This window comes from Pygoscelis adeliae, unplaced genomic scaffold (assembly GCF_000699105.1).
Source record: "Pygoscelis adeliae isolate BGI_AS28 unplaced genomic scaffold, ASM69910v1 Scaffold33, whole genome shotgun sequence".
Classification (NCBI taxonomy): Eukaryota; Metazoa; Chordata; class Aves; order Sphenisciformes; family Spheniscidae; genus Pygoscelis; species Pygoscelis adeliae.
Window position 1 is genome coordinate 2,234,552 of NW_008824413.1, and position 14,985 is coordinate 2,249,536.

The window sequence follows — 14,985 nt, forward strand, 5'->3', positions numbered from 1 at the left end:
AGTGGGTGATGAGCAGCTGCATTGTGGTTCACTTGCTTTTTTTATTATTATTATTATTATTATTATTATTACATTATTATTGTTGTTGTTGTTATTATTTTATTTCAATTATTAAACGGTTTTTATCTCAACCCATGAGTTTTTCTCGCTTCTACTCTTCCAATTCTCTCCCCCATCCCACCCGGGTCAGGGGGAGAGTGAGCGAGTGGCTGTGTGGTGCTCAGTTGCTGACTGAGGTTAAACCACGACACCATCTCTTTTTAAAAGTGCTGCAATATGCCAGGTTAAGTTCTGTTTTTATGTATGTAATAATCTTGCATACTACTAATGAAAAATTATTATAAAATTAGAAGTTTGAAACAAAGCTTTTTGTGGGGTTCGGTCCAGTCCTTGTTCATAATTTTCACTGTTTTGTTTTTAACAGGAGTCCTGTGCTTGTGTTCCAGTGCGTGCATCGCCATGTCATTTGCCTAGACTGTTTCCATTTGTACTGTGTGACTATGCTGAATGACCGTCAGTTCATCCATGACCCAGAGCTTGGCTATTCCCTCCCTTGTGTAGGTATGTTTTAGCTGATTTTCTTTTTAAAAATTTATCTGATTTTCATTTCAGGGCAAGATTTTTTTTATCACCTATTAGTTTTGAGTATGTCTGTGGAATTATACTGTTTTCATATGAGTTGTTCCATTTCATGGAGAAAATATTTGAATATTGAAGTGGTTCTTGCTGAGCATGTGAACTGGAGAATTAACTGGATTCCAAAGGGCATTTCTTTTAAAAGCAAATGCATACTTTCTTCACATTAGTATTTTATGATCATGAAGTGCTAGCAGATGATAGCATTACACTCTGGTTAAAAAAAAACCCACCTTGACCTCCACATTTCCACTTGCAAATTAAGTACATTGTTAACTTTCTTGGCCTGTCTTCAAGTACTAATACAAAAAGGACTGCAATAGGAATTTCAAATAGCCTTCCTGTTGATGAAGTTATTGCTACTAATTGTCACCTCATTGAATGAAATGTAGATCACCCTGAGAAGATGGTAGATTATCTGTTTTACCTGAGTAGGAAACAGAGTTTGACTTACCTAAACAGAGACTTACTTACACTGAATCTGGAAGGTGTGTCTTGAGAATTGATTCAATTACACTGGCACATGGACTGCAAAATTCTCAAAAATTTTGCTGTGAAGAAATGTATTAGAATTTATTTTTCCTGTTGCTAAATTTGCATATGTGCATATATGTTTGTCACAAGTGCTGTATAGTGCTATGAATCATTTTCCAGCATATTAGAAGCTGCATAGAAGATGGGTTTGCCTGATTACCTAAATGGCTGACAAATAAGTTTCAAATCACTAGATGGAAGAAAAATTGGCAAAATTTCTTAGGAGAGTGGCATTTACTTAATGTGAGGACATGCCTTGAGGATATTGAAAGTACAGTAGTAAGAGCCATTTAAAATTATTTATTTTTAATTGCTTCAGGAGCAATCTAACAATGGTCATCAGTTCACATTTCGCTAGAATTGCTGTTTACGTGCTGTCTCGCCAGGTCTCATTTTACTTGCCCCCCAACAGTTTGCTCTGCTACTTCATTTACACACTGATGTCATACTGCACAAAACACTTTTTAACGTTCTGTAAGAAAACTTGTCATGAGGAACCTAACAGGAACTTTATACCCAGTGCTCTTTCCTTGACCTTGACATTACTGCAGTACTGTGTGGTCAGCCTGTACTCTCAGGCTTCCTCCTTGCTTCTCCAAAAGTTAATCCATTTTCTTCTCCCACACAAATTAATCAGCTACTTGAGATGAATCCATCCTTTTTTCCCCTCGTTTATCAGTTCTCTTCCCTGTTCTCCTGTAAGGTCCTTAGGTTAATCAGTTATCCCACTGGTGCAGCAGGCAACTCTTCTTTCTCCTCTCTGGTGGGCCTCCTTGCAGCCACAGCTAGCGTCACAGAGCTTGCTCCAGTTCAAGCTGTTACGTTAAACTAATGGGCCTTCCACCTTTTCTGTCTGTAAACCCATTGCTAGTCACGCTGCACAAAACTTGTATTAGGATTTTTCCATATATCTTACAACTCTAGTTGTTCAGTTCAGAAGTTTTATCTGTCCTTTTTTCTCAGAGAGGAGTCTAAGAAGTTTGCAGAAGTTTTTACTCCTGGCTGGCAGTAGCAAGCCAGTCTTTTTCTCTCTTCTATGTGTTGAAGTTGAACACTATGGGAATTGGGCGGTAGAAGCAGAGTAGATGGGATGAGGAGAAAATGCAAGAAGACAGAGCTGAAATGCTCAGGGACGTGATTTCAGTCTTTGAGAGGTGAGGAAGGCATAGGCTTGGCCTAAGAAAGGGATACTGTAAAGGGTGCACAAAGAATGACTGTACTTACAGAATCATAGAATAGTTTGGGTTGGAAGGGACCTTTAAAGGTCATCTAGTCCAACCCCCCCGTGAAATAGGGTTCAGCTGTGGGAATGGAGAAGCAGCTATTGCTGCCAATCTAGCCTCAGCTGTGTTATACTTTAAGTGTTAAAATAGTAAATATAGAAATGCTAAAATATTGCTAATCTTAACATTTCAGAACTCCCCAAATCAGAAAGTTATTTCCAAAATACTATACATTAAAGTAGTACTCATAGTAGTAGTAATAATAATAATACAAATGCGATACATTTTCTCTCTGTTCTCCGGATAGTAAGAATGCTTCTTGGAAAAATTTCTGCAGAGGTGCTGCCCTGTGCCAGAGGAGTGCATAGTTTAGGCATGCCACAGTGCAGCGCAGTGCTGTGCAGTACAAAGATTCTTGAGCTGGAGCCGAATCATGATGCTGAAGGGAAGGAAGTATAGTTGTGTCAGTATAGCATGTAGGACGGGCTCTTTGACAGTTCTGGTAGGCTGATGAGGACTGACCAGGCAAATACTACTTCAGGATCCATGTTAGGGTCTCTGCACAGTGGTGTGTCGTGCTGTCTAGGCATACGTGCTTGCTCAGAGCCAGCCTGATTATCTCTAAGAAGTATTGACATTATACTGTGCTGGCATGCTTTGTGTTGGAGAGGTTGTCAGTCACAATCTCTGAGTATTCAGCAGTTTTAAATAATATTCCATCTAAACCTAAAATTGATTGCTACCTCTGTCAGTTCTCTTTGTTGTGTTAGCAGTTCTGTATCAATAAAAGCATTTGTAAGCATTATCTTTCAGACTGCTTTGCAGGATGAAGAATCTAATCAGTGCTGTTGTAACTTCACTGGTTCATTTCTGCAGCTACCTGAACCTGACTTACAAGAAATTTCTAGTTTCTAGAATTAGGTTATATTTGAGTTAGGAACTGATGACTATTTTTTGTCCTTTGAGAAAGTCATGAGGCTGAGTTGCATCACACCTGTGAAGAAGAGGAATGCCTGAGTTGCTCAACCCACTGTTCAGCTACAACGGATTTTAGCCTCCTTCATAGCTATGGATCCAGCAGCTTCCATCAGCAATGAATTCAATTAAGAAACATTCAGAACAGTATCATGCGATTTTCTTTTCCACTTATCATGGCACTCCTACTGAATAGTATAAGATTGCATTTTTGCAATCTACAGTTCGCAATCATTTTTGCAGCTGCAGTTTGCAGTTTGTATTTACACATAAGGACGAGAAAGCACTGTTTGACACAACTTTCTCTAATTACCTCAGTGAAGCCTAAAATAAATTCCCCTTGATGGGAATGAATACCACGGGACATGCCAAGAAAAGACTTTTCTTTTTTACTGTGGTAATGTTGGTTTAATACATGTTATCTCTAACAGAGCATGACAAACGAAAAAATATTAGATCTGAGCTTTATTGAAAGGTTAGATGTTGATTTGAGCCTGCTTCTAAAAGGAATACAAAACAGAGTCGTATTTACTGTAATGAGATTTATGTTACGGTAGGTGACCAGGTTGCACAGACAGATCAAAACAGTCTGTATTAATACATGTATTTTTAAACATCACGGACTAATGCTGAAGTAGTATTTATGATGTCTTGAACAGAAAATACTAATGTTCTGAGTTCAGACTTTGTAAAAATTATTTTACTTTTCCCTTTTAATGTAAGAATGGATTTACTTAAAAACTAGCCCATTTCTTCAAGGCATGTGTGCACACATTGCCCTAGAACTGTACAGGAGGGTTTGGTTTTGTAATTAAGCCTATTTAAATTGTTTGCACTTCCAATTAATTCTGTTCATCCTAGTGTTTTTCAAAAATAGAGATAACATAATGAATACAGCCTGCAGTTTCCATTAACATTTGACTCACTGTTCCCGATTTTTATCAAGGGAATGTACCAACATAGCAAGTTTTTTTATATCTTTTATTGGATCAATCTAGAGGTGAAAGCACCGCACACACAACAGAATAAAAATAAACAGCAGCTGCTACAGCAAAGGGTCACTGTGAGAGACGAGATCAGTGTTATCACATGTGTATGATAACTTGAGCTGGAAAGGATCTAGGGATTTCAGATAAACAGTGCTTCTCAAATAGGTTTAATTTCTTGCTTCCTGGCATAGATAGACCAGAAGATGCATTTTGTCATTGTGTTCAGGTATTTTGTATGGTTATATCCTTGCTTTTCTTTGATTTCTGTTATGTGGCCTAATTAAGCAGGAGATAATAGGTGTTCAGAAGAAGGCTATCATCTCAGCTGATGAGCTGAGATATATCACCTTGATAATGCCATAGCTTCACTTTGTTCCAACACAAAATGTGTCATTGCTGTGATTTTTGGAAGAACAACATTAATTCCTTAGCGCTTAGCTGCTAATCTAGTGCCAGGCAGCACTACTCCAGCTGAGAACTGCCAGTGTTGAGGACCAGAGCTCTGAGCACAGTAACTGGTGCATTGATAGGATTAGCTGTTCAGAGTAGCGTGGCAGCAGCCCCATGATTCAAACCCACTCTATCAGCTCAGAGCAAGGACTTACAGATAGGAGCTGGCTAGATTTCATTGGTCGTTAATATAAAAAAGTAAACGTTACAGATTATACTCTCTCTGCCCTTGTTAAATGGCAACAAAAATCTATCCCGTCTCTCTGTATGGTGTCTTGTATTAATGAGGCTTCATGCACAGAAATTTCCATGAGTGGTGACCTCCAAGTATCTTTGAAATAATTAGTAAGGTGCTTAGAGGGACAGATTTGCATATGCATGAAAGATCATTTATGGTTATTTAGTTACTGTGCAGGGCAAAGAATCTCATAGCATTACCTCAAAGCAGGAATTGTATACAAATATACAATGTATTACCCCATTTAAACATATACTGTTCTTATGATCACCATTTCATTTTTAAAGTAGCATTACAGCATTATGGGTCTTGGTCCCCAGGGTAAAATAAACTTCCACGGATCGTTGGTAGAAGAAAAATTGGTGAGGCCAAGGAAAGACAAGGTTTTACACTGCTGTAGGCACTTCGCAAAAATGTCTTTGCATCACTTTATTTATTACAAATAATCATATTCATGATGTATTTTAAAGGAATCTGGATAAAAGATGCAGTTCTGATGACTACAAAACACTGTTGTATCTGGAAATAATCAGATTTTACCACACGTATATAAATAAATAAGTGAAATTACCACCAGTTTGTATGGAACAGCTAATAAAAAGGACTAAAGCTTTAAAGTATAATAAATTGCCTTAAGAGCCATGTTCCATTGAAAGAAAGCTTCTGGGGAACGATTAAGGAGGCATAGGTATTAAGATTAAATTTTTTATCCCCATTAGATGCTATTTGTATAACAACAGTATGTTCTTATTCCTATAGAGGATGTCAATGCAATGGTGAATCTCTGAACCATCTTTCAAAATCATAGTACCCAAAAAGAAAAGGAGAGAATAAATATGTAGCCTAAGCAAAGTTTGCAAGTAAAAGGAAGGAGGAAAACTGTATTTTATTTGGTCACTCCAAATAGTGTGTTTGAATCTTTTCTGTTATAGACAAAATCTCTATTAAATTTAGGAAGGCGTGTGTGTGCAAGGGGTTTTAAAGCGAAGGTCAGTGATCTATGAACAGAGCCTTCTCAAGAATGCAATGAGGAAGCAGGCATAGTTTAGCGGGGTTTAAAATGGGAGAGTGCTCCAGCTGGTACAAGAAATAAGATTTACCTGGTGTAAAGTCTCAATGCGTCAACAGTTTCTGAAATCTGTGTTCTCCAATAATCCTGCTTAAAAATATTTGAAGTAACTTAGGAAATCTGAAAATGCAGGAAATGGCAGTTTATTATTAGAGGTATAAAATAAAAGGGATTGAAAGCAGACACATTTGCAGCTTTCGGAAGTTCTTCAAAGTGCTCCTTAAGTTTAGTATTTAGGGGGTGTTAAATTCTTGACAGCTATAAACTTTTTGTAATTTCTTGTTGGTATGAAATATCTGAGCGTACAGAAGCAGGTGTAGGAGGCTGGAGAAATGCTTTTTATTTTTTATATATTGCACATCTTAGAAGAGTTTTTTTCCACTCTGAGGAATTAATGAACAAGCAATTACAGTTTTCAGAGCATTTGTGGTGACAGTTCTAGTTGTATTTTTCTTTTTCCAGCATTGCCCATGACAGGGAAAATGCAGATCTGCCACCATGTTGTCTATTCATGTTCTTAAAGGGATATCTGAGCATGTTTTGGAAAGGCATTTGGCAATAACTGACCTTTTTTTTTCCTCTTTCCTGGACTCTTTCTGTCATTAATTTCCCATGGCTGAACCCTGCTATCTAGTCTTAGGAGGGGTTGCATGCCCACTAAGCTGCTACTTTTCATTGTCCCCAAGGGGAAGCTGGTTACTCCTTCTGCAGAGGGAATGCAAGGACTGCAGTGGTGAAGGGCAATATAGAGGAGGAAACCCTTTTCTTCCTGTCATTCCCAAAAAGTTCTTCAAAAAAAGAAGATTATACAAGCTACCGTACACATGTATTGGTTTGATGAACAGTGAAACCTAGATCATTTCCCTATATAAGAATTATTCAGATGTTCAGCCTACTCATTAATTCTGACTGTATCTTTCCTGTGTATTATGGGCAGAATAAGTATTTATTAGGGATTATTTTCCTTCTTCATGTTCATACTATTACAACTATTTTATTATTCATGTTATGGTAGTTTGAACGTACACCATTGACTTAGTTGTTGTATGTATTTCTTAGTAAGAGGCAATGTCTGCCCCTGTGGGCTTATCGTTTGAGTAGTTAAAACATGGGATGAGAAGCAGAGGCAACAAATCACGTAGAGGTTACACAAGAGATCGCTGACTGAGTTTGTGTTGGAACCCAGGTGCAGTCAGTCTCATTACAGTGCTTTTCCCACGAGCATGTTGCTTCTTTTTTACCCCAAGGTGTTCTAAAAGTAGCTTCCTCTAATTTCCCTTCTTTTAACTTCCTACAAACTCTTGGTCAATATGCTAAGATGAATAATGATTTTTTTCTATAAGACTGTATGTGCACTGAACAAGTGGCATACCTCTGTGCAGCACCCTGTAGGAGGGAGCCTTGTTGACAAAAGATCGTCTGCTTTCCCTATTATTTTTTAAAATTGTTGGAAGCTTATCAAAGAATACAGCTAGACTGCTTTCTACCCTGGTCTAGCAGGTGAAGCTAACCTGACCTCATTCAAGTAATTATAAGCTTACTCCGACCAGACTTTGACAGAGAAGGGAACCAAAAGCATATAGATAAACTAGATTTTTGCTTTCAAGAGTTCATTGAATTTGCAGCAGTTTCCTGAAGAACTTCTATGGTCTTCTGCATTCTCCTCTCACTGTGTGCCTAAACTAAACATGAACCAACAGCGTATCAAGTGGTTTTTTGTGTTCCTTTACTAGCACAAGCACATGAGGCTAACTCAAAGGACGTGGTTAGAAGTCACAACAGCTCCTTTATTTCCATTTTCAGTGTTTACTGAAGTTCAAGCAGGGACACCTGAGATTTGTTCCCTCAAGTCTTTGCTCTGTTTCCGTAGCAGCAGATTGCCAACTCCGTATCTAAACAGTCTCAAAATCTTTAGAACAAGCAGAGCTTGATCCCATGGTATATTTGAAGCAGGCATTGGATTCTTATCTGGGAACAACTACAGTGAAATCATACCATGTGATCCTCACAAAAATCTGAGTTACCATAATTAAATTCAGCATGAGATATCTTACCATAGGTGTCTTTCTCCCTTACCTCTTACTAGTTCTTCTGTTGCAATATATTTCATTTGTAAATTGCATGGAGATGACAGCTCACATAGGCTCGCTCTGGTTAATAATAGTGAAGGACAAGAGATAATGAAAAAATCTTGCTTAGAAATTAATTGGCTTTAGGAGCAACTAGGAATGAACTTTCAAAGCAGACTTCTTGTCCTATAAGATGTCCAGAGTGAAAGTAAAATAGACATACTGAAGCAGTGGCAGAAGTGTGTGTGTGTGGGGGGGTCTATCTGTCATCATTTCTATGTCCAGTTGAAGTGGAGGTGAATTTTTGTCTCAGCTGGAGTCAGCAAGAGCTGTGACTTTGTCTTTGGAAATGAAAGGTATTTGTTCTGACTGAAAGTGCTTCTGCCCATATTGGTTTACCTTATAATAATCACTTGATGTGAGTATATGGTTGGCGAGTCACTTTTAAGCTGCCATCTGATTGAGAAATATCATCACCTTACATGAATAAAATCAAGTAATAGTCTTGTTAGTCATCAACTTTACACTCAACTGCTTGAATAGGTTTTTAATTCAAGCTATTTTCTAATTAATCTTATATAAGTGCTGTTACAGTAAGTACAATGATTTTGACTGTATTTCCATGAAGTCTGTCTTCTTCAGAAAAACGTATTTTTTAAGAAGGAAGGATCAGCTTCTGAACGAGAAACTTTTGTGTTCATTCATGGCTGCAATGTCGCTTCGAACCAGGACTAGATTCAGTTGTCCCTGGATGGTGCTTAGAAGTCCTGAATGGCCTTGTTTGGTGATAATGGAGATAAATAGAAGGAAGGAATAATATACAGGGAATAGGGGGAAGAGGATTCATGAAGGGAAGGAACCGAGAAAAAGGCAAAAGAGGCAGTGCATTAAGGAGAAGAATTGGTGACTATTCAAGAAATGAAAGGAAAAAGATCTAAAGAGAGAGGGTGGGTAAAATGAGAAAATAATGCCTCCAGCTTCCCTCACATTTTGGAGAGGCTGTGAATTTGGTTTTTAATGACAGTAGTTCAGTGGTTTATATGTGGACTGTTTTTCCACAGACTGGAGATACCTGAGTGTTTGTCCTAAAAATGTCCAATGGACTGTAGAAGATGCTAATTTTTACAGCTGGAATGTGCCTGAGGTGTTTATCTTAGACTTTTAGAGCAGCATGAGGGGAAGCTGACCTTTCATGCCTGGATAATTAGAGGTTTCCTAATGGATCAGTTTTTACTGAGCAGAGGGTCTCTTTCAGTATAGCACCATCTCTGAGGTGGGCTGTGCAAGCAGCAGCCTTTATAAGAAATCATTACTGACTGCTACCTTATATACTCCATAAATAACCTGTGGGGACCAACTGTGGCACATTCAGCATGTGTTTAGTCTCTGAAGCCTGGTGATTAATATTCCCCGAGTCACTTTCTGAGTCTTGGTCTCCCACGTGGCAGCATGTAGAGCTGCTGCCACATCACAGAACCAGCTAAGGACATTCCCCTTCAACAAGGAGTTGGCTTTAATTAAATTTCTGTGTCTGGAAAGTGAAAATCTAATTTTCTTTTTGACATTTTCTATATTACTACTTAGACAAAATTATGAAAATAATTAATCCCTGTGAAGCAGACATCAGCATTATAAGGGGTACAAAAATATTGCATATAAATAATACTACTAATCACCAATCTGTTATAATTTATTGATGCAAGTTCTTATTAAAACTCTTAAATCAGATTTGTTCTCGATATAGCAGATGTGTCAAGCGATTGCACAATGTAGGTGCAAGTGAGGGTTATAAAAAGTAACATGGTTCAAACTGCATCTCAATAAATTATATCTCCCCAGAAACATATTTCAAGAAAAGAAAGAAATGGGGGGAAAGGAGATAAGGAGTATGATTTAGAAAAGAGATTTTCATTCTGTATCTGGGTCAAATACAGTCCAATATAGTGGTGGCTGAAATTGGTGATAGATGAAAGGTCTGTGTGCAATAACTCAGTGTTCTCATTCTGGTCTATGGGGAATCCATGTTCACATTACAAAAGCCATCATGTCACCTACTGTCAGTTGGTAGCCTTGTTTCCTTCCCTAAGAGTGTAGAAACGGATCCTGTAAGCGTGGAAATCAAACTGCCTCTTTGTAGCTGAAGTACTTTGTGGAAATCAGAAGTGAGAGTGCAACAACATGGTGTCATCTGCACTGATGAAATGCCACTGAGATGCAATCTGCAGTGCTTTTATCAAGATCCTTTCATACTAACTAAAAATTAAAAGGTTTATGAAATCTGAACACCTGCACATTGCACTGTGTCAGTCTTGGCATTGACTGAAGTATCACACTTGGGTATTTTTCCTTAGAATTTGATGCCAGAGGCCAATTTCAAGAATCGGTCCTTGGATATTGCAATTGTAATCTATCTGCTTGAGCTTTGTTAGGGTTTTTTTGCTGGATGGTTTGGAACTGCCATTGCACAGAGAGGGTAGATGGAGCAATGGCACTGAACACAGGCAGATGGGAGAAGACCATGGAAAGAGGTACTGGTCCAAGGAAGTTTGGATTGCAGGGTCACAGCCTATTACAATAAGAAGACACTAAACTTTCAAGCTATTGCTTATACAGATTTGCCACCATATGATAAAAGAGTAGTCTTATTTGGAAATAAGTCTAGATTCTTTAAGATTAAAAATATATGTGTTTAAGCAGATGGTGAGTTTTAATAAGGTCTTGTAAAGGAATTATTCAGAGGCTTACAGTTAGCTTTTTTTATTTCAATGCCTGAAAAATTTGGGTTAGTTTAGAAATGTTTATGTTTCATTTTCCAATTTTAAAAACAAGGTAGCCTCATTATTTCAATGAAAGTAACAGAACAATAGGATCTGCCAGAACAATTTAATATCCCTATATTTACTGCAATATTTTATGTTTTGACCTTTAAATATCTGTAAGGACACTAACATTGCAATTTGCGGAGTTCAGGTGAATAGCATGGCTGGACAGAATCAGGGACGTCTTCTAAAAAGGAACTTTCCTAGTACACGATTCAGTCTGATTCATAGCCAAGGTAGGGGATAAAAGGCAGAAGAGATACAGTTAGTTGAGAATGACAGTGGAACTTATGTTTTGCTTATACATTGTTTAAATGGCTTGAAAATGAGGGTGAAGGAGGTTCTCTTAGAAGGCTTTCCCTTTACTGAAACGCTCATGGAAGTGAAACCTGCCAGACCCTTGCTAGTTGAGTCCTTCACTAACAATTTAAGTTTGAACAGTATTCATACATTCCCTGTCAGTATCTTTGCATACTTTGCTTACTGCAAATGCTCATGGATAAATTTCAACAGTAAATAACAAGTTGTAATACAGCAGCATTCATAAGATTATATAATATGTGGAATGTTATGCATTACGTGCCTTGAACAGGCCTAGACTGAAGCACCAAGATGCATCCTATAATCTATTTATTTGTAACAGAGGTTGGAATGTTATGAGAACAATTATATTTGAAACTGAGAGCATCTAGTAGCAACCTGGTGTGCTCGCAGAGTCACGCACTATCTGCCTGTCAGTACCTCCTCTCCTCTCCTCTCCTCTCCTCTCCTCTCCTCTCCTCTCTCTTCTCTGTTTCCCTTTGCCCTAGATGTCTCTTTTTAAACCTCATAAAAAATAAGGCACCTGCTATAAAAGCAATGATCTGGCAAAGTGTGCAGTTGTAGCCATTTGGTGCACACCTCAGCTACTCCAGCTCTGTGGCTCACACTGCACAAGATACTCACCGAAGCTTCAAGAATGCTTTTACTGTTAGACTTTTACTGAAATGGCCAAAATATCCAGGGCAGAATTTTATTGTGTTAACATCAAATTAGAATTCCAAAGAAATTCTCACCCCCATTTAAGGTATTTGATTGTGTCTGTGAATTCATTTTATTTATGTGTAAAACACAAATAGCTTAGTTGAAGGTGTTAAAAACCAGACAAATGAAACATCTTGTTGGGAAATACAGTGAAAAAGGTATGCACAGTAAAAGTCTCCTGCTTAGTTGTTCTGATTTCTCTCTCTCTCTCTTTGTTAATTTTCTTTTTTTTCTCCCGAGTAAGCCTATCCTGATTCTACATTATTTCTTTTCACAACTTATTGTTTCCTTTTTTTCTTCTTGCTGGGAAGCAAAAGATTTTCTACTCTGTCCTTCACTGCCATTCCCTTTGTTGTCTGCCCATCTTTGTTGCCTTATTTGCTGATCCCTAAATATTACTGGCTCACCCTCTGATTCTTTTCCATCTCTTTTTCTCTTGCTCTTCATTTCCCCTTTCGTCTTTTTTTTCTCTCCCTCACCTTGTCACGCCTTGCTGTCTCCTCCTGCCCTCTTTTTTCTAATTGAGATTCCAGTCACTCTTGATCTCTTCTGTAATGACCACAAAGCAGTGAAGCCTCTGGGCAGATAAAAGCATAAGGCAAATTGACTCTGGAGGTGGAGTAATGTAAAGGGGTCGCTTCTGACGGTCAGTTTTATTGTCTGTGATCATTAGGAAAAGGGTGTCTGGTATTGTCCCTTGGCTGCATAGGTGAGCCTGCTAGGTCTTAATGCCTGACCATTTTCTTTCCTGTCTCTCTATGCTCAGCTTAGACACCAGCCAGTGAATTGTGAGCAGGATTATTCATATTCACTTGTTGCACGCCTGATGCTGTGACTGCGTGTCCCCTAGAGAGAGGCAATGGGAGGAGTTACAGAGTAAGGCTGGTCCTCTCTGATAACTTCGTTCAGCTGCTTGGGAAAGAAAATCCTGTGTCAAATGGAGTCTGGGGTTTGGGGGCTTGCTTATTTGTTTTGTCACTAACACATGATGTTTCCTTCATTATTCTTACCAGGTAGGAAAACAGTTAATAAGAGTTCGGGGTTTTTTCCCCTTTCTTTTCTTTTGTGGCCATGCATGCACATAAACACACATAGGCACAGCCTGCAGCAGGATTTCTGGCCAGCTAAAACACAAACTATTAAAGTACCAAAAAGTTGAAAAGTCCTTTTGTTTGCTTTCTACTGTGTTTGTAATACAAGAGAGTGCAATGTCAGGTACAAAGGAAGCTCAGCTTGTCAGTTAAATAGGCTGCCTGGCACAGTCAGATTTTGTTTTTCATGATCCATTGCCCCAAGTAATATCGTCTGTTTATATCACTGCTGGAGGAAGGCGGGAAATTATGGAGGCGTTTTTGGTAATAACTGCTAGCAGGGAGACAGTATTTACCAGAGAGTCTGCGAGGAGACGCTCAGGTAAATAATAAGCATTTTAGAAAAACTACCTAATTATGTATTTAATCGCTTGGAGCCGTTCCAGTCACTTGGGAAAATAATGCGCATTTTGTAAATCTGCCTAATTATTTATTTGTGAAGGAAGTCATTCTAGCCTCTGGGGTAAGTAGTGTGAATTTTATGACTTTCCATACAGATCTGTTCTGCCTGAGAATGTCAGTATTTAAAAAAAAACACCCCACCACCCCAAAATACCAAACCACGAGAAGGCAAAAATGCATTATTAGAAGATGCAGTGGTTTGTCTACTTTTCTGTCCAGTGCTCTAGTATTTCTATAAAGGCTTCAAACTTTATTCTGCTTTAACATAGCTGTCTTCTATTCTCAATGGGAAGATGAGCAGTGAAGTGCAAGCAGCCATATTTATAGATGGCACACCATCTGAATAAGGAGTTTTGAGGCCACTAATGAATCAGACTAACTCTAGTCAGCAGTTATTAAAAGCTGGAGCACAGTTAAGATCAGAAACTGCATAGCATCTTTGCACTGGTTGTGACAGTTTCCTCTTACAATGGTATGAATAATGAATTGCATACTTTGACCATAATTAGTTACGAGCAAGAGAACTGACTGTCTGATATATATCTCTGTCAGATTTAAAACAAGTAATTTTTTTACAGTGTATCTGTCAGTCCATAGGGAGTTATTTATTCTACTGGTATACGTTCTTCCCTCTCTCAATTTGTGCTTTTTTAACTCTAGGCTTTCTCCTTTATTGAAGAATTTATAGATGAGTTTCCATAGACTATCATGAAAGCTATTCTGAATTTACTTGGTGTGGCTCTGTATTTGCTGTGTATTTTTAAGTGCTACAGAAGTCCACTTGAGAAGTTAATTCTTATTTTTGCAAAAAGCTAGAAATAATTTTTGTCAGAAAATACCTCAAGACAGAAGTATTTACAAATGGTATATTTTCCCTATTTGATGAAAAGTAAAATTTTCATAATAATAAATCTAGTCAAGAGGAATTATGTGAAGAATCAATTTCTTGACATTGCATTTTCTTACAAAGTAAATTAAGGTTTACTTCTAAAAATGCAAAATACTGTCAGCATTTAGAATATTTTCTTTATTGTCGTGGTTTAACCTCAGTCGGCAACTGAGCACCACACAGCCACTCACTCACTCCCCCCCACCCGGTGGGATGGGGGAGAGAATTGGAAGAGCACAAGTGAGGAAAACTCGTGGGTTGAGATAAAAAACAGTTTAATAATTGAAATAAAATTATGATAATAATAATAATATGATAATAATAATAATACTACACAAAGCAAATGATGCCCAGTACAATTGCTCACCACCCGCCGACCGATGCCCAGCCAGTCCCCGAGCAGCGGCCCCCCCGGCCAGCTTCCCCCAGTTTATGTCCTGAGCATGATGTCACATGGTATGGAATGTTTCTTTGGCCAGTTTGGCTGTGCCCCTTCCCAGCTTCTTGTGCACCTCCAGCCTTCTCAGTCGGTAGGGCATGGGAAGCTGGAAAGTCCTTGACTAGTGTAAGCACTACCT

The 14,985-nt window shown here is 38.3% G+C and overlaps 1 protein-coding gene across 1 annotated transcript in view; it reads left to right on the plus strand.

Moving 5' to 3' along the window:
- The window catches only part of PARK2 (parkin RBR E3 ubiquitin protein ligase), a 657,679-nt gene that overhangs the window by 364,437 nt on the left and 278,257 nt on the right, over window positions 1–14,985 (plus strand). The window contains exon 9 of the mRNA XM_009320759.1: window positions 425–561. Coding sequence (XP_009319034.1) covers window positions 425–561 — 137 coding nt within the window. The remainder of the gene's footprint in view (window positions 1–424; window positions 562–14,985) is intronic.